This window comes from Cenococcum geophilum (assembly GCF_001692895.1).
Source record: "Cenococcum geophilum 1.58 unplaced genomic scaffold K441scaffold_19, whole genome shotgun sequence".
In the NCBI taxonomy this organism is placed as follows: domain Eukaryota; kingdom Fungi; phylum Ascomycota; class Dothideomycetes; order Gloniales; family Gloniaceae; genus Cenococcum; species Cenococcum geophilum.
Genome location: NW_027137577.1, coordinates 2,170,997 through 2,191,243, shown reverse-complemented (window position 1 = coordinate 2,191,243; position 20,247 = coordinate 2,170,997). Strand labels below are relative to the sequence as shown.

General features: G+C 43.4%; 4 protein-coding genes across 4 annotated transcripts; 2 read left to right on the top strand and 2 right to left on the bottom strand.

The window, feature by feature from the left end:
- Positions 1-9,164: 9,164 nt before the first annotated feature.
- Positions 9,165-11,635, bottom strand: K441DRAFT_659447 (uncharacterized protein). The gene is made up of 2 exons (XM_067648537.1): positions 10,213-11,635; positions 9,165-10,159 (listed from the first exon to the last, which is right to left on the bottom strand). Exons 1-2 carry the CDS (start codon positions 11,405-11,407, stop codon positions 9,519-9,521), a joined length of 1,836 nt encoding a protein of 611 aa, XP_067504491.1. The 5' UTR covers positions 11,408-11,635; the 3' UTR covers positions 9,165-9,518.
- Positions 11,636-11,754: 119 nt separating this feature from the next.
- On the top strand, positions 11,755-15,570 carry K441DRAFT_705420 (uncharacterized protein). Its single transcript, XM_067653598.1, has 5 exons — positions 11,755-12,159; positions 12,214-12,311; positions 12,711-12,911; positions 12,950-13,886; positions 13,955-15,570. Exons 1-5 carry the CDS (start codon positions 12,010-12,012, stop codon positions 15,197-15,199), a joined length of 2,631 nt encoding a protein of 876 aa, XP_067504490.1. The 5' UTR covers positions 11,755-12,009; the 3' UTR covers positions 15,200-15,570.
- Positions 15,571-16,074: 504 nt separating this feature from the next.
- Positions 16,075-17,461, bottom strand: K441DRAFT_558823 (uncharacterized protein; the record flags this gene model as incomplete). Its single annotated transcript, XM_067643423.1, has 2 exons — positions 16,075-16,150; positions 16,203-17,461. Coding segments are annotated over 2 exons (1,335 nt in total), but the record flags the coding sequence as incomplete, so codon positions are not given.
- A 1,434-nt stretch (positions 17,462-18,895) lies between these two features.
- Positions 18,896-20,184, top strand: K441DRAFT_705418 (ARF/SAR protein). The gene is made up of 6 exons (XM_067653597.1): positions 18,896-19,195; positions 19,253-19,363; positions 19,415-19,431; positions 19,492-19,637; positions 19,690-19,770; positions 19,836-20,184. Exons 1-6 carry the CDS (start codon positions 19,137-19,139, stop codon positions 19,965-19,967), a joined length of 546 nt encoding a protein of 181 aa, XP_067504488.1. The 5' UTR covers positions 18,896-19,136; the 3' UTR covers positions 19,968-20,184.
- The last annotated feature ends 63 nt before the right edge of the window (positions 20,185-20,247 follow it).

Here is a 20,247-nt window from a genome sequence, read left to right as displayed (position 1 = left end):
TTTGTCTTCTTCTTATCCTCTATACATATCTGCCTTATAAACTAGTAGTTTAATATTCCCATATACTGGCTCTAGCATTATAATATACTATATAGGGTAGATCTTTATTTTAGCTAGTAGGTTTAACTTATATATAACCGGTAAAATCCTCTATATAATTTTAAAAGGTCCTAGTCTAACATAGTCCAACTTCTTGCTTAGTCGTTAACTCTTAAAATTTTTGTGTAATAGCTATACTTTATCTCCCTCCTTAAGATCTAGTCCCTTAGATCTCCTAGTATTATAGTACTTTTTTATTCTCTCTTATACTCTCTTTACTAATTCTATAAGGTCTATATAAAGATTTATTAATATCTTTATTCTTTCTTTAGCTATACTACTTATCTTCTTTACTTATCTTAGTAATAACGATATTCTTAGCTTATATCCATAATTTGCCTTAAATAGTAATATACCTATTCCCTCTTAAGGTGTTATATTATATGTAAACTATATAATTAGTAATAGCAATACCTAATTATTCTATATGTAATTAATATAATACTTTAGATACTGCTCTAGTGTCTAATTTAATCTTTTTATTTAACCGTCTGTCTGCGGATAATATATAGTAGAAGTTACTGCTCTAACTCTTTACTCCGCTAAGAATACCTCCTAAAATACTGCTATAAATCTTAGATCTCTATCTAATATAATCTTACTTAATGCTCTATATCTTATAAACACTTCTTTAATATAGATTCTAGCGATATCTTCCGCTAAGATTTCTTCTATATACGCTATAAAGTATCCCTACTTTATAAGCTTATCTGCTATTACTAAAATCACGTTATAATTTTATCCGGTAATAAAATCTTTTAACTTTAGTAACTTAATAATAAAGTCCCATAATATAACCTCCTATAGTCTCTCTAGTGTTTTAATAGGTTGTAGCCCTCTATATGGCTTATACCTTACTAGTTTATTCCTTTAGTAATTTAGGCATTCCTTTATAACCCTCCTAGCTATTCTCTAAATTCCATTAATAATATACTCCTCTTAGAGTCTTAACACTAAGCCTATAGCTCTATTATATCCCTAAGTTAATCCCTTATATAATTCTTTTACGAATTACTCTACTATATTTTTTAGGATATACTTTACTTTTTGATTTTTGTATATATCCGTTTATAGATCTTTTAGTTATATTTTTAGAATCCTTTATACCTAAAAGCTTTTTAGTGTCTTATAAACTCTTTCTAGTTCTTCCTAAGTCGCTATAATTTTTAGATAATTATATCTAATTAATCCGTCTATATTTTTTCGCAGTAAAGCCCCTAATGGCTTTTTGTTATTTTATAGTTTAGCTTTTTAATTTAAAGCATCTACTCGTGTATTATCTATACCCTTAGTATACTAAATCTTAAAATGGTACTCTATAAGCATCTCCGCCCATCTAACCTATCTTTAGTTAAGTTCCTTTATTATTAGGAATCCCATTAGGTTTTTATAATCTATCTTAACTATAAATAGTTTTTCTATACCTTATAAGAATGCTCTCTATTTCTTTAATACTGTAACTATACCTAATAACTCCTTGTTATAGATGTTATAGTTTAACTCTAGTAGTGTTATCTTTTAACTGTAGTATGCTACTAGGTGCCATCTATCTTAATGCCTTTATATAAAGTACGCCCCTAGTATATAGTCTAATATATCTGTTTTTATAACCGTTTCTAATTCTGGTTAATAGATCTTAAGAACTGGCTCCTAGGTAAATAACTCCTTAACTTTCTTAAAGAGTTTCCTTTATTTCTCTCCCTATGCCTATAGTTCTTCTTTCTTCGTTAATTACGTAAATAGCTTAATATTCTTTAACTATTGCGCTATAAACCTTTTATAGTAATTGCAAGACCCTAAAACCAATCTTAACTATATAACGTTCTCTAGTTCTTACCAATTTACTATAGCCTTAATTTTCTTTAGATCTATGCTGAGTTAGCCTAGTTTAATAATAAATTTAACAAAATCGGTCTTCCTAGTAAAGAACTCGCATTTCTTAATTGCTATTAGCATCTATTTTTCTTATAGTCTCTTTAAGACCTATTTAACGTATTCCCCGTATTCTTCCTTAGTTATTAAGTAGATAATAATATTATTAAGGTATACTATAACAAATTCATTTAAGTACGTCAGGAAAACGGGAAGTGGCGCAGGAAATTTGGTTTCGCTAAAAGTGTTTTTAGGGCCCGGGGCTAGCTTTCCGCCATATTAGCTAACCCCCCCTAGCCCGGGGCCAGCTTTTAGCCATATTAGCTGACCCCCCCTAGCCTAGGGCTAGCTTTTAGCCATATTAGCTAAGCCCTAGAGCTATACGCTAGCACTATGCTAGCTTATAGCTATAAAATAAATATTATTACTATTATTATATTTATTGCTATTAGTATTAAAATCCTAAGGCCTCCGGCAGGCTCCTAGCAGGCTTCCTAGTAGGCTCCTAGCAGGACTTTGATTTCCTTATCATCTAAATCGTCCGAAGTACCATCGGGTCCCGCTATATTCCCGACAGCCCTACACGTGCCTTTGCATACCCTTGTACACCTAAATGCCACCTTTACCCTTCCTTCCTTCCTTACATCCTCCCTACTTAGGGAGGCACCAGAACGGTAGCCAGAGGACTGTGGACCAGAACCAGACGACCGTCGCCAGAACCAGACGACGTCGCAGAACCAGACGACCGTCGCCAGAACCAGACGACCGTCGCCAGAACCAGACGACCGTCGCCAGAACCAGACGACCGTCGCCAGAACCAGACGAACCGTCGCCACCAGACGACCGTCGCCAGAGCCAGACGATAATCGTTTAAACGACAGCCAGTAACACACGATCAATTCAATCGATCGATCGAATCGAACTAGAGCCTTGATATCATCCCATTACCAAATCAAATCGAAATCAAGGCTCTTAGGGAGCACCCCAGACGACCACTGTTCAAACGTACAGCCAGCGAACGCCCGAGAGAACGATCGAATTAATATAATTAATCGCAATTAAATCAAGCAGAGCCTTCGATCGGCCGACCTCTCCCCCAAATTACAGATACAGACAGGTAGGCATAGACAAGTAGGCACGACCGGCAGGCACAGACAGGTAGGCACGACAAGTAGGACGGTCAGACGGTAGGACAGGTAGACAGGTAGACAGGTAGGACAGGTAGGAGACAGGTAGACAGGTAGGACAGGTAGGACAGTAGGACAGGTAGGCAGGCCAGGACAGGCAGGACAGGCACTAGGCTAGTTAGGAAATCAGTACATGGCCGCGGATCATCGGGAACGCCGCCAATTGACGTTTGGAGACTCTGCGAGAGATATCCCTTATAGCTACTATTAATTTTGATTTTGAATTGAATTTTTGATTTTGAATTTTGAATTTTAATTTTGAATTTTATTATAATTATACATATTGCAGCTATAGGAAATATTATAAAAATGTATAAAATGTATAAAACGTATAAAACGTATAAAATGTGTTAATGTTGCTAATATGGCCCGGGCTAGCCCTGGGCTAGCGTAAATAAGTGTACATGAGCAGATCAGCGGATCCAGCTAAAATGACCCCGGGCCAGCCCCGGGCTAGCCCCTGGCTAGCCCCTACCACCCTCCCGTTTTCCTGACGTATTCTCCTAATATATTGTTAATACGCTTCTAGAACATTACTAGTGCGTTTATAAGCCCGAATTATATAACTAATAGTTTATATAGTCCTTCCTTTAACCTAAAGGCTGCCTTTTATTTATTACCTTCCTTAATCCTAATCTAATAGTACGCCCATCTTAGATATATCTTTATAAAGATTTGCGCGTTATTTATTCTATTTTAAATTTCGCTAATTAAGGGTAAAGGATACCTATTCTTCCTAGTGATGCTGTTTAACTGTCTATAGTTAATATACAGCCTTAGTTTGCTATTTTTCTTTAGTATAAATAGTACTGGATAACCCGCTAATAACTATAATAGTTTAATATATCCCTTTTATAAATTCTTCTAAACAAACTCTTTTAATGCTCTCCCTTTTTCTTCAATAAGCTTATAGATTAGAAAGAACTTTAGACTTATTCCTAGTTTTAACTCTATTTTATAATTCTATGCTATATACTCTAACAGCTTTTTACTTTTTGGTAACTATAGTTTCTTACCATACTTATAGTATTTCTTTAGTATATAACTTAAGCCTTACTTAGTCTCTTTATATATTGCTCTAACTTAGTACTATATTAACTTAGCTTATTATTATATCTTACAGTATTAAGTATCCCTAATATTAACCTGACCTATAATCTAATTAATCTTTAGATTATATTTCTATAACTAAGGCATTCCTAATAGTAGGATATTAAAAGACATCTTAATTTGTCTCCCCTTAATAGTTAGCTAAATAGGTCCTGTTTTAATATTAATAATCCCTCCTCTATAGGCTATTAGATCTCCTAAAATTGTTACTAATAGGTAAGGTTCCTCCTTTTGTCTATAAGGTAGTCCTATTCTCTTAACTACTACTAGTAAGATATAGTTTTGCGTTACTCCACTATCTATTAGCGCTTTAAACTGTTAATCTTACTATTTAATTTATAAATTTAGGTGTTGTCCTTAAATTCCTTTAAGGGTTTAAGGCTCTACTACTAGCTTTCTTTAGTTCTATAGGCCTCTACTTTTCCTAACTATTAGCTGCTTAATTCTGTTATACTTAGCTTACTCTTTAGCTAATACCTAGTTTACTTTTTATCCTCTATATACTATAGATATATATTCTCTAGGCATTCCCACCACTATTATCTATCTAAGCATTCTTCTATAAGGAATCTTCCTGGTTAAAGTATTAAGTTATTTAACTCCTAAACTTCTGCTAGATGCTAGCTGTGTATATACTTAGCATTCCTATATTACTACTTATCTATTATCTAATATATCCTTATAGGGTATTTCCGATTCTTTTCTTTTAGATTCTTATATATCTTATATATATCGTCTATGTATATAATCTATAATAGCGTATAGTGTGCTAGGTGCTTTAGGTTAACTCTTGGCTTATCTTTATCCTTAAGTTTAAACCTCTATTATACTAATCTAAACGTTATAACTTTATTTGCAGGTACTAAGATACATCACTCGCTTTTTTAGTCCTCTAATTATTCCTCTAAATCCTTTAACGTTATAATTAAGGCTCCTTTAATATAAGTTATAGCCTTTTCTATAATTGGGTGGTCCTAGATAACTTATTCCTCTAACTATATATAAAAATCTTTCTACTTATTATTATGCCTTTACCTATACTACTTTTAATATAGCTACTAAAGTGTGTATAGCTTGTCCGTAAGGAAGTATCTTCTTATTACTACATTATAATAGCCTTTTATATGTTGTTTTTTAAACCTAGTTAGGATTTCTAGATCCTCTTCGTCTTCTAGTTTAGTAAGCTACTTAACTCTTAGTATGCCTACCCTAGGCCTATTAGTAATTCTTTATACTAGCACTCTATCCTTTATATATCCTAATATACTAGATCTCTTATCTAGTTTCTGTTTTTGCTATATAATAATTCTTTACCTAAACTCTCCTATAGTTTCCTTTGGTTTACACCTTATGCTTTAATTCTTAAAGTTTTCTTACTTCTTAATCTTAATATTAACTTTTCGATCTTTAGTCTAAATACTGCGTTCTACTAGTAAGTCCTCTAGGTTTATATATCTATCTCCTAGTCTAGTTACTATTTATATTATAGATTCTTTAATCTATAAAGAAGCTCCTTACCTCTTGCTTATAGGTGTCCTAATTTATACTCTAAATTTTTAGTCCCTTAAATTCTTTAATCCTAAGCTTGCTTCTAACTTAAGCTTTACTCTAGCCTTAGTCTAACTAAGCTTACTTAGTATTCTTATCTTATCTTAAGAATCTTATACCTATAAAAAACTTCGTCCCGAGCTTATTTATATATTCTTAAACTAAGCTACTACTCTACTCTATTGGTTATTATCTATTATAGGTCCTTAAGCTTACCTCATCTTATTTTAAGAATTTTAGTCGTCTCTTATCTTATCTTAAAAATCTTAAGCCTTTAGCTTCTTACCTTTATTAAGTGCCAAAGTAGCTTACCATCCCACTTCTCTTACGTCTTATAAAGCAATAGATATCATATTTAGTGGGGTCTTAATCCCTATTAATATTCCCTATTTTATAGTGGAATCATCCTCTACCTCTAGTATAATATCTCCGATGGCTATATATTCCTAATAAACCGCTCTTATTACCTTATTATTACGAAATATTTTACCTATATTAAATTTATCGTCCTTAATATCCGATCTGCGAACTAGTTCGTTAGTACCTCTATATCCTATAGGTGCTAGCTCCTATAGCTAGTAGCTTACGCTATACTTAGCGTCCTTATAAATTTAGTATGCGTTATTATAATAAAACGCAAAACTTCTAATTAAATATTCTTTTGTTTTTTATAGTACACTATTATCCCTCTATATATATATATCTTCTACCATTAGTCTTATTCCCTTTATTACATAGTATCTCTAACTATCTTTATAATCCCTTATAAAGTAACCTTATTTTCCGCAATTTATATAAGCTCCCTCTCTAAACTATTACTTTTGCTATAGAGTTTACCTAAACATCTTCTGCTGCTAAGATTCTTGGTTTAGCCTCTACTCCTTAGTCCTATAATTACTAGATCCTTAACCTCTAGGTTTTTATAGTTTCTTACTTTATCTCTTATAGGCTTCTTTAGTACTACTTAGGTTTATTAGCTCTGCGCTATACCATAGTTTCTAACTTAGCTTTAGTTATTATATACTCTACGCCTTATATAACTATAGAACTCTATCCTAACCCTTCTTAGCCTATTCCCTTTAGTAAATCTAATTATTAATCTTAATCGCCTAATCTATTAATTCCCTTAGGGTGTCCATATCTTCTATTAGGATAATTACGTCCTAGACTTTAGCCTTAAGTCCTTACTTATACTATGCTATAAGCGCCCTATTATTCCACTCTACTTATATTACTAACGTCTAGAACTACGTTATATACTTAATTGCTAAGGTCCATTACATAATATCTTGGAGTTTTCTTTCTACTATAGTTACTACCTCTAGGTCTCTAAACATTTATATAAGTCATTCTATAAATCCATTCTAGCTTAAGAATATAAACCGTATTTCTTGGTTTATAGTCGTCATCCCGTTTACCTAGATTTCCGTAAGGTAAGGCTTAAACTACTTAAGTGCTCTTCCTATTAGGAATAATCCTGCGTACGCTATTTAATCCATAGGTATTGCCAGCTTAGCTCCCTTCTATACTACCTTAAAGTATATCTGTATAAGGAATCCTTTAAGCTTTAATCTCTCTCCTAAATACCTTTTAATTAATAGTAACTTAACCTTTACTGCGCCTATCCTATTAATCCTATTTTCTAATATTATATTATTTTCTATTAACTGGTTAACTATCTCTTATAACTGTCTAACCGTTATAGGTTGCTGTAAGTTAGTATCTACTATACTAGTGTCGTTACCTAACCTTAAAGTAGTTGCCGCTGTCAATAGCGTTATAGTAGCTGCTTTTAGTGGTATGTTGTCCGACTTTCTATATTAATACCGTAACTAGGTAGTAATTATATAACGGAACCTTGTAGTAAGAACTACGGTAGGTCCTATTATTAGGCTAGGTGTGTAGGAAATATAAGTATAAAAGTTAATAAGTAATAATAATTGGTGGAGTGGTTGCCTAATAAATTAACTCTAATTATATTCTAAGAATCATTATAAAGAAGGAACTATCTAGGTAGGGACTAAGGGTCCTTAAATACACAACCGTACTCCTATAAAATCCTTCTTATACGTAATATACGTCTTATATATAAGGTACGTAAGTTCCTCTTGTTCCCCTCATTTAACACGTAGCATATTATATAACCTTAGTTACTATTCCTCGTTATATGGTTCTATTGGCTCTATCCTGGACCGTGCCTGAATTAACTAACTAGCTTCTTTCGTCTCTTCCCTAAGTAGACGTAGCATCGTACTTAAAGCGTTTATAACATTTTTGGGTAGTATAAGGACGATATTTTACTAACAATTTAATAATTAAATAGACGGCGATAATATTAAAACTTTTTAATTAACTATACTAAATATTATAGGCTTCTTGGCTATATTGCTACTATTTATTATAATATCTAAGCGTTAAATAAGGCATTAATAGAGCAACCGCACTGACTAAAGGCTTTAATACTAAGCTTTATATAGTATAGCGCCTCTAGATTGGCTTATAAGGCGTATATATTACATTAAAGAAGATTAACTTTAAGTTAGTATAAATAATTAACTTTAGTAATTAAATAACCTATTATAATAGTCCAAAATTATATATGTAATAATAAGGACTTTATTCTACCTACCTAGTATCCTAAACTACTATATTAGAAAAAAAAAACCCCCCCGCTAAAATAGCTAAGTATCGGCTACTATTTTAAGCACAAATCTATCTATATGTAACGTATCCCGCCTCTACGTCGCTATTCGGCTAAAAAGACACAAAGTGCTTGCGAACTTGTTCGCAAGCGCGGCGGGATCTAATATATGTACTCTTACACTATATAAGGGATAGGCACGCGGTATTATTATTATAATTTGGGTATATAGCATCCTAGCGCATCCTGTGGTTGGCGTATTTTATTAACTTTTCCCTAAATAGTAAAAATACCAATATCTCCCCTATAAAAAGGCCGTGTGGAAGTAGCTGCGCTAACCACCGGAATTAAAGAGATGCTATAAACAAGTTAAACACACGTGATATTCTAACTTGAAGAAGGATCTAAGCCTGTTTGGTCGGGGGTGTACGACCAGCAGTGGCCTAGAATTAACTTTTTGACAAAGGTTAGCGATATCCACTTGCGGATGTCTGCTAATTGATTCTACAGTCTGCTTGCTGGGGTAAAGAGCTTGCTGAGGTAAGGTTTGAGCACGGAGAGTGTTACCGGTAACACCGCTGGTGCTCTAGCCCCGGCATAACTTCTAATTGAAGTTAGAATATGGAAGTAGTTTTAGGATGCCGGAACGAATTGCTGCGGACGTGGAAGGTGTAGTTAACCGTTAGTGGTATTGCTGCATGAGTGAATGGTGTGTATTGTTATGTCCCAGCGAAGAACGTACGTAACAAGGGTTTATCTCACAAATGCAGAAGAAAAAGCCACATGCATGTCAAAACACTCGATTATGATTTCGCAGTCTCAATTCTGAGGGGCAATCTGGTAAGATATGCAATTACCAGCACCAAGTGCTCCAAACCTTTGCTACGTTGGAATGACATTCTCCTCCAACAGCCCACGAAACATCGTTTTATACGCCGCGCTGATGACATGCATAATACAAACCTGTGAAAAGAAAAAACCTGTCCGGGGTGTTTTGAAGCTCAATAGCCCTCTCTCCAACCCACTCTCTACCAAATCCGAATCAACCGAAATGAATAGACTCATGTCTCCGTTGACTTTAGCCGCGCCAGTGCCTGGACCAGGGTCTTCTTCTCTTTCCCATCAAGTTCAAGCACGTGAACTAAATCCCGAATCTGGATACCCTTCCCTTTTGGCCCATCCTCTTTAAACTCGCCAAATCGCCTGTCTCGTGCGATCAAAGCCCTATCCGGTGCTCCCGTTCCTCCAGTTGCGCCGCCAGAGCTGCTACCTACGCCACCCCCTACTGCCGTATTAATCCGGCTGGGTGTAGAGGTTCCGGAACCGCCTCCAGCACCTGACATCCAACCGTACTTCTTCTTGCCACCAAGGGCCAAACTGGCTGTCGCATTGGCAGCTCTGTGTAGCACTTCCTCCGATTGCCCCATCCTCGCGATTCGATCCCGTTCCTTCTTTGTCATCTTTTCTGGCATACGCTCGCCAGGAACAGGTGTCCCTGGCACCGTAGGAGAATCTATCGATGACACTGAAGAACGAAGGCGCTTTGCGCGAGCTGTGATTCTATCCTCCTCAAATTTCCGATCGCGCGTTGCAATCTTCCGGAGAGCTCCTGCTAGCTGGTTCGGAAAGGAGATTGTAGGTTGAGGTGTGGGAGGTGTTTCGGTCGGTGGAGTAGGAAGTCGGCCAGCATTGGGCTCAGATTCTGTAAATTTGGTCAACTATGCATAAAAGAACTTCGCAGAACGGCGTACGAACGCTTTAGCAGAGGAACCGTCATGGGACTGACCGCGCTGTCTGGCACTTCCCATGCGGTTTTGGTGAGATTAGTTGGAATGGCAGTTGCCGCTTGAGGGTTGCCATTTCCAACTGCGAGAGATGCCCATTCTGTCGGTACAACACCTTGTGAACCAACTTGACGACCTCTACTCAAGGCGTATGCATCTTCAAGTACTCCACGTAATCTCTCATTTGCAGCAAGTGAAAGCAGAGTAAGCATCTCGACCATCGGAGCACTTCTGTTCAGCACGCTGTCGGCGTGAACGGCAGCTATAGATGTACCGTCAGGTCCGGATGCGACAGTCCCTCCCACGTTCTGTGGAGTCGGTGCTATCTTATCAAATAAACCATTGACATCCATCCTGATTCCATGCTCATATGCTCGCTGATGTAGCTTCTGACGAACGTTGTTGCCAATCAGGAAGGGATCTGTGAGATGGTACTGTTGTGCTTCGCTCAACGCCCGCGCTGCTTGCTTGTGCTTCTCAGTTAACTCATCTCGCACGGTTTGCTCCGAAACAGCTGGCTGGCTTAAAGGCCCCGCCCCTTGAAATGCGCCATATGATCCTGGTCCTTGCGACCACGCATTAAAACTATTGTTCGGTGAGGCAGTTGACGAGGACTGCGAATTAAACGAGGTTGAAAAAGATGCTGCCTGGTGTTGATTTCGGTAATTCTTCGCTAGATAGTCTTCCTCTTCTCTCAGATCAATTCCAGCAGCTGTGACAAGATCACTCAAATCGTTGATATCGGTGGACCTCTCAGGCTTGTCTAACTGATCACCTTGTTTGTTGGTAGTCTTGTCGGCTGGTAGACGAGGCGGTCCCATAGAGCCCGGGGCTACACGCGATGCCATGTCGTTTTGATGATAAAGAGGCTGTGGCTGGTTGAAAGGAAGCGGCGCTGGCGCGGGCGCAGGAGTTCCTGGAAGTGAAAGATATTGAGCTGTCGGCGAAGTGGCATATGGCGAGGACACGTAAGGTGAGCTTGTGTAAGGTGAAGGAGGGTTAGGTGAAAGTCGTGGTCGCTTCGCAGGAGGTAGCGTGACCCCGCCTGGAGACATGGTTCCTGGAGAGTGTTGGGTCTGGAAGGGTGAATATGTCTGCTGGGGAAGCTGTAAGGGAGGCAGCGCAGGCGTCTGCTGCGGCGGCAGAGTGGGATTTTGCTGCGCCATAGCCGGGTTTTATACACAGAGACTCGGCTTGTCGTCGCCTTCCTCGACTCGCAGCCTATTCAGGCTCACTCCTGCTCTTCGTCTATCGCTCCGTCATCTGCAGCAGTCGAACACCGTAACCCAGAGAGTGGAATGCAGCTGTTAAAATAGGTCCCGGCGGAGAACTATGCGCACGGAAGAGGCGCCCGAGAGCGAGATATGATCGTTGGTGATGGTGGAATGGGGATGTGATGGTGTTTGACGGGCGCGGAATCGGAATGGAAAGCTGTTCGGGCCAGACGAAACTTTTCTCCGAGCGCAGGAAACAAGAGCCTCAAGGGACCGCGTGCTGCCCCAACTGCCGCATTCCCAACTCCATCCGCTGCCAACTGTGAACTTGACTCATCGAATTTGCTGTTACCACGGAGCTCTACTGCAAGCTCATACCACTACTTAAAGAGAACTCATGTATAACCTCCTAATCTCCAGCGTGAACCTTCTGCCCCGCGACAACTGAGGTCCGCCAATTTCCACGCGACCCGACTATCTCGAAATCAGCTTGTTAATCCCGCCACCCTTTCAAGGCATTAACAAAAGACCGAATCCCTCTTTATCCCTTCATTATGGCGACGAAACGAAAATTGGCCGCCATGGCCCCTGCAGATGATGAACCTGTAGACCCTTCTGACGAACTGATGTTCCTATGTCTAGGCGGAGGAAACGAAGTTGGGAGATCTTGTCATATTATACAATATAAGGGGAAGACCGTCATGGTACATTTGGAAGAACCCCAGGGGTATGTGGTTCCGCTGGCTGACTGAAGGCAGCTCGATGCTGGAATGCATCCCGCATACGACGGTCTGGCAGCTCTGCCGTTTTATGACGAATTTGATCTCAGCACGGTAGATGTGCTTTTAATTAGCCAGTAAGTAATCCTCTCCAATTAATTGCTACTTTTGCCGTTTAGGCGATGATGGTTGGGACTATACTATTCTACACGAGCAACGGGGGTTTATCTCCAGCATGCTTCGAAGGTCCCCATGTCTTGTTGCGGTGGAGTTATTTTACAACCATTTTGACCCACCTAACTACCCTGAACTGGGTTTTCCCTCACATACACTTTACACCTTCATCTTGTACATGAGAAACAATTGAAACTATATTGCATTCTGCATATCCTAGCTACCGAGCTCTAGTGATGTGCAACCTGCCCTAGGATTCAACTTGCATACCAATGTACATAGCCAATGACCGCTCCATACCCACATCCTCTTACACTTCTCTAAACCCATCATCTCCAACAAAGCTAACGACGGACCCTCAGTTTCCACATCGATCATGCAGCTTCCTTACCATATGTCCTCGCTAAGACCAACTTCAAAGGACGCGTCTTCATGACGCACCCTACCAAGGCAATCTATAAATGGCTCGTCCAAGACAGCGTTCGAGTGGGAAACATCTCATCCTCGTCAGAACAAAAAGTCCAGTTATATACCGAAGCCGACCATCTATCAACCTTTCCCATGCAGCCTCTAGGCTATGGCGCTATAGTTCTATATACATGATTGAAGCCATCGACTACTACACCACCCACACAATCTCCTCCATCCGCATAACACCATACCCAGCCGGCCACGTCCTCGGCGCCGCTATGTTCTTGATCGAGATCGCAGGCCTCAAGATCTTGTTCACCGGCGACTATTCGCGCGAGGAAGACCGACATTTAATATCCGCCGAGGTGCCCAAAAACGTGAAGATCGACGTGCTCATCACGGAGAGCACGTACGGAATAGCATCGCATATCCCCCGCGTGCAGCGAGAAGCGCAGTTGATGAAAAGCATCACCGACGTGCTGAACCGGGGCGGGCGAGCGTTGCTGCCCGTCTTCGCGTTGGGAAGAGCTCAGGAGTTACTGTTGATTCTTGATGAGTACTGGGGAAAGCATCCGGAGTATCAGAAGATTCCCATTTACTACGCATCCAACCTCGCGCGTAAATGTATGGTTGTGTACCAGACCTACGTCAGCGCTATGAACGACAATATCAAGCGGCTCTTCCGAGAGCGGATGGCAGAAGCCGAAGCAGCGGGCGATGTGGGTAAAGGCGGACCCTGGGATTTCCGCTTCGTGAGGAGCTTGAAGAGTCTAGAGCGATTCGACGATGTAGGCGGCTGTGTGATGCTGGCTAGTCCGGGTATGATGCAGAACGGTGTCTCGAGAGAGTTGCTGGAACGATGGGCACCAGATCAAAGAAATGGGGTCATCATCACAGGTTATTCCGTTGAAGGCACAATGGCGAAACTTATTGTACACGAGCCGGATCAAATACAAGCTATCATGACAAGAGGAAGCAACACGGCGACAAGGAGGCCTGGCGGTGCGAGAGAAGGCGAGCAGGTCATGATTCCACGCCGGTGTAGCGTCCAGGAATATAGTTTTGCGGCACACGTGGATGGGACAGAGAATCGGGAGTTTATTGAAGAGGTTTCTGCTCCTGTTGTTGTAAGTTCTTCCAGACTTCTTCGTGCTTTTCAGGCAGGAGAGGAGGCTTTGATTAACTGTATGTCCAGATCCTCGTCCACGGCGAAAAACACAACATGATGCGCCTGAAATCAAAACTCCTCTCCCTAAATTCCGACAAAGCAGTCCCCGCCAAAATCTTTTCTCCCGCCAACTGCGAAGAACTCCGAATTCCATTCAAAGCCGACAAAGTCGCCAAAGTCGTCGGCAAGCTCGCTCAGATACCACCGCCATTACCCTACCGAAGCAAAGACGATATTATGGAAAATAGAGACGCGCAGGACAGCGACGAGGTCAACCTCATCACCGGAGTGCTGGTCCAAAACGACTTCAAGATGTCCCTCATGGCTCCAGAAGACCTGCGTGAATATGCCGGCCTGACCACGACGACCATCGCCTGCCGCCAGCACCTCACGCTCAGCGCCGCCGGCGTGGATCTGATCCGCTGGGCGCTCGAGGGCACGTTTGGCGCGCTGAAGGAAATCACCGTCAGGGACGAAGCCATCAACGGCAAAGCGCAACCGAACGGCAACGGGGCGCACGGGCACGAGGAGGCCGACGAAGAGATCTCCCGCTCCACCATCGCGTTCCGGGTCATGGACTGCGTGACGATCCACTGCCGGCACGGCGGCGAGGTCGAGATCGAGTGGGAGGGCAACATGATCAACGACGGCATCGCCGACGCCGTGCTCGCCGTGCTGTTCACCGTCGAGAGCAGCCCCGCAGCCGTGAGACGTAAGTGTCCATCCCCAAGCCATTCCCACCCCATTCTATGCCATTCATCTTCCCTCCAGAGCCCCCCTCCGCCCTACCAAACACAAAAAACTAACCTTCTACCCCCCAGAATCCTCCCGCAGCCACTCCCACAGCCCCCTCCCCGCCGCAGCCACCCCCACGCCCCACCACCCCCTCCACACGCCTCCCGCCTCTTCATGTTCCTCGAAGCCCAATTCGGCCCCAACATCACGCCGATCGCGCACCCGCGCCTCACAACCACCACCGCCGGCGCGCCCTCCGCGCCCTCCACCCCCTCCGCCACCACCGTAAAACTCGGCATCGCAGCAAACCCCGAGCCGGTCGAGGAACCGCAGTTCTCGCCCGCCGAGCGCGCCGAGCTGCGCCGCCTGCACGGCCTGGGGATCCCCGTCCCGGGCGTCGAGATCCGGTTCGACAACCATGTCGCGCGCGTGTGGCTCGAGGACCTGGCGGTCGAGTGCAAGAGCGCGGCGCTGAGGGATCGGATCAAGGCGGTGGTGGAGCGGGCGGTGGAGACGGTGAGTGGGTTGTGGGTGTGAGCGGGGCGGGGTCTAGAAGGGTTTTAGGGGGGAGAGTGGTGCATGTATGGTCGCGGATTGGGGCTGGGTGGCGTTTCGGCGTCTTTTTGGCTGTCGATGAGGGGTGTGGTAGGTGGGTGGAGGGGATTGAGGCTGGTGTGGCTGCCGTATAGAGCGTGTTGGCAGCTTGGAAAGATGGTTTACCCCAGGCATACTTGAGCGTGGTCATTCGGTGCTATCTCAGATGGAGTCATCGAACAAGATGTGTCTTCAAGTATATTCGATGCATTAGAGTGAGGAACTTAGTTATATTGTATCTATTTTACATGCAAAAGAAAGACCAAGCCAGAGCAGCAAATTCAAGTATCTGTGGTCTCGCCTCGGAAAAAGAGTCATTGACGCAATCCCTGTCCTTGATACTAAAATACTTGCCAAATTTTTGAGCCAAGCATTTTCATGCCAATCCTCTAAAAAAAACAAAGTCAACAAACATGAAGCTGCTTAGAAAATAAGATCAGGGGATACACACCACAGGTATGATCTAACGCACTGCATCCTGAGTGTCGAAGTAAAGAGCAAAGCTGAAATTTGGTGAAATCTAGAGCAATTTAAGAATGGTTTAGATCAGAGATCCAGAGCTTAATTTTATGAAGCAAAAATGACAGCAAAAGGAATAGCCTCAAACCATAATGCCGTGTATGTATCTTCAACTGATCTCTACACAAAAGCTTGCAGGCATCCTAGTGTAAGTGAGGCCTATGTGAGTGACACTTTCCGCAATGTCATGGGCAAGGAACTATGGAAGCTTTGTAAGATAGACCGCTTCTTTTGGACGATCAAGAAGCAGGTAGATAGCGTGGATATAGCGACTCATGAGGCGAGGCGACCATAATCAACTAAAGCGGGTTCATAGGACCAAATCCCACGTTGATGTCCTCGCCGGTTACGTATTGAAACGTAGCCACGTTAACTCTAGGTATAGTTAGCTTGTTCGCGTTAGTTTCAAATAGAAGGTACCGCTTACGTCTTGTCGCACTTGAAACCCATGCATTGAATATCACCCGCTTTCTTGAAGCCGAAGCGTCGGAGAAATTTAGTGGTCCAGAGAATATCAGTGTCATCACCCGCATCATACGGCACTTGACAGATCACGGTCTTAACAACTCGGTTACCCACGGACCCAGATGCGTCTGCTTTGACTGTCCACTCGTATCCGGCCCTGGCCTGATACTCAATATCCATAAGATTCAACATCTTGTCTATCAAGCAGCTGCCAATTCCTTTATGACAGTACTCCGGGTGGACGAAGATATCCAACTCAACCGTGTAGCGGTACATGCTTCCAGGATGACAGAAATCATCGGCGTATGCAAGACCAACTACTTTCTCGGGGATGTGGGTTACCCACGAGCTGTGAAGTCCGGTACCTTTAGACCGATCAACCGCGACAATCCACGGCAGTCCATTCGTTAGGATGTCGGCAAGGCGGTCAGCAAGATTCTGTGTCGTACGCGGATTAAACTCAGGACAGTGTACAGTGTTGGTAACGTAATGGTTATAGAGATCAGTCATCTGGGCAATATCTGCGGGATAGGCAGGGCGAAGATATACATTCGCCTTAAGCTTCAGGCTCCTGTCGATCGGTACAGAAGGTTCGGCGGGTGCTCGTTGATTACGCTCTTGCGCCTTGCGGCGTTTTCTCTCGGCGGCTCTAAGCTCTCTCGCTATCTTTGCGTCTTCTCGTTTCTTTACAGCGCCATTGCTTCCGAAGTCTTTGATCGCCAAGGCGTAGGTGAGTTCAACAGTATCGAGCTTTGCTTCAGGAACATTGATTGGTGGAAGAAGGGCAGAGGCAGCTGATGTATAAGTCTCCCACCATGGCTGCTCAGCAAGATCACAATCAGACAACGGAGCTGGCGCTCGGCTTTGGTATGTCCGCCAAAATGATTGCGGTGACTCAGCGTCAAGGGTGGATGGGATCCAAAAGCGTGGTGCAACCTCACCGTTGGTTTCAGCAACGAAAGCAGGATCGCTGATATCCATGTTTTCCTTGCTTACCTTTTCCGATTTGTTAATCCAAGTCTCGAGGCGGTCGTACAGATTGCGGTCCGAAAATCCTCCACGGCCTTCCCACTCTACCGGCGCTGGAAGCCAGTTTCCCTCCCAATCAGTCAACTTCTTGATGTCGTAGGTAGGGTCTCCGGCACTATTCGATTTTACTGACGCGCCACCATCACTACTACTACCCTTTACGGGAGCTTTCATATCCCGGTTTTTGGGCCACCTGTAGCCTTTCGATGCTCCAGATCTAGCTGCCACGTGGAACTCCACCTTCTTTGCAGCGGTTCGCTTGTTAACGTCGTGAGGAGACGATGCTGGCGTATCATTGCTAACTCTAGCAGTTGTACCAGTCGCTTGCTTCGTAGATGCAGTGCTGATCTCTTGGACTTCGTTATCCGGATGCTGTTGCTGGGCGCGAGTTTGGGGTGGCGTGGAGAGATTTTGCGAGAATGGTTGCAGGCCGGCTGCTGGGAATACTTGCCTTACTATATTTCTACGCCAGTGTTAGCACCGGACGGAAGGAAGAAAAGGAGAAAGGCGAAGCATGAATGGAAGGTCGGACGTTGAATACGTACGGTGAATGTTGATTGACTCTTGATGAGCCGCCACCAGTCGGGTGACCTCTCAAAGCAAGACGAATTTGGTCGGCGGAGGCTCCGGCTGCTTCACCTTCCGCGACTCGCGTTGGAGGTGGATTGCGATTATAGCCTACGCGAAGATGTGGTGGCACATATTGCGATGCCATTTTGATTTCCTTGCGAGTTGGCCAGGGCTTACTTCTTGGTGGTCGCTGATGAGGGTTGTGCGGGGTTGAGTTGTGTGGTGGCTGAGGATGGTCGTTTGTAGGACTGGGTCGTGGGTGGGGCGGTTGGTTCCAATCCTGAGTGAGCGAAGAAGTGAGATCAGGGCGGTGGAAGCAGCAAGTGAGTGGGGACGGGTTAAGGTCAATGAAAGCTTGCTGGGCACGTGCTGGATCGAAGTGACGGAGAGCTTCCCCTCCTTCTTCACCACAGATTAATCGATTGATCTGTGCAATAGTCTCGTTCGCAGGAGGAATCGCTGCCAATGTCTTTCTGGCCCGCCGTTTCCGCCTGCGTGGAGTATTAGCCTTCTGCTGGTCCGTCTTTGCCTCAGCAACCACCACGGCCTCACCCGCCGGATTCGACGTGTTCTGAGGAAGAGGACTGTTGGTGAATGCGGGGATGCGTCGGCGTGAATACAACTCCTTTCCAAATTTGTCCTTGGGCCGCGGCTTGCTTGGCCCTCCAGGTGCTGGGCTGCGTGAGAAATGTAGGTGGACAGATGACTTGGTGAGATACTCACCTTTCTCGCCTTTGCCACTGGGCAGAGCTGGGGAGCCGACCGCCGCAGTCTCGTCGAGGCCATTTACTCCGCAAATAGCCCGAGTTGACGCCGGAGGAAGCATTTCAAGCGTTGTTGCCATTACTTCTCTATACAAGTCCTAGATTGACGATGCAGGTAGCCTATAGGTAGTTTGCTGGACGATGTTGGTGTAGCTCAGAGATGAAGTGCAGAAGAAGCATGTAGGTAAGCTTTTGGCAGGAGATGGCTCCCGCTCCACTCCCTCTCTACCTCTTACCTACCTACGTGGTTCCTGCTTTGCGAATCCGATGAATAGAAAGTATTATTGATGTTGTTTCCCTTACGTTTACTGTACGAAGTGCACGTGGTTAGCAAATAAAGAAATTCATGTAGCATAATAGAACAAAGGCAATAGAATATTCTCTATTTTGTCTGTCATTGAGCGAAAGTATGGAAAATCATCATGATATGAAAATGGGAAAGGTTTCGCCAAGACACGCCAGGACTGCCTGCCGTGCGAAACTGAAGTCCATCTGCAATCCACCTCCCCGACGAGACAAGTGTGAAGAATAAAATGTTGTCAATTTTACGAAAGGCTCGATTAAAGGACAAGGAAATGAGGATTTTGATGTTGTGAGTTTCGCCCATTTTCCAGGACTCGTAATTTGCGACTAAGTTTGAGTTGCGAAGAGGGCTTGACAATGCAGGCAAGACGACCATAGTCAAGAAGATTATGAACGAGGACGTCAGCAGCGTTAGCCCGACTCTCGGCTTCATCATCAAGACGATTGATTATGACGGGTATGCACTCTTCCCACAGCCGATGGGTTTTTGACTTCTCACATACTCAAGATACAAACTTAACATCTGTGCTGGAGTCCAGTCCCTATCCATTTCAAACCCCCACTGACTCTCAACTTTCCCACTAGGGGATGTCGGCGGACAGAAGACGCTCAGGACTTACTGGAAAAACTACTTTGAGAAGACAGATACCCTGATATGGGTAGTGGACGCCACCGACCGAGAGCGCATTGACGACTGCCGCAGGGAGCTAGAGGGCTTGTTGCTGGAGGAGGTTCGTGTTTCACTGCACCCATGATTTAGGCATGGCTAATCCAATACTGCAGCGCCTCATGGGCGCCAGTCTACTTGTTTTTAAGAACAAGAGCGACGTGCCCGGATCAATGACGGAGGGAGAAGTTCGGCAGGTAAGCGGGCTGAAAGATTTTTCGGTTTTTGACGCGGGCGTTTCGGCCAATGACATTTCCTACAGGGGCTTCAACTGGACTCGATCAAGACGCACAAATGGACCATCATGGCCTGCAGTGCCATGACCGGCATGAACCTCCAGGAAGGGCTCCAATGGGTTGTACAGGATGCAAAGGATCGTCTGTTTCTCTTCTGATACAGCTCTCGCATTACTGCAAGGAGGGCCGCTGTCAAGCTTTCCTGCCAAGTCTTAAAAAAGGATAGCGTGCTAGACGCCAGTTCTGAGACGCGGCCAGCAGGGCTTACCAATGTTGTCAATGTTTTTAAAAGACATGGAGAGAAAGACATAACGAGGGCTGGTTCAGTCGGTAGATGTAATCATAGTGAATTGAATAGAGCCATGTATACAAGTGGTGAGCTGTGTTAATGTGCTACTGTACAGTACAGTACAAGTGGAATTTCGGGCTGCATTCCCC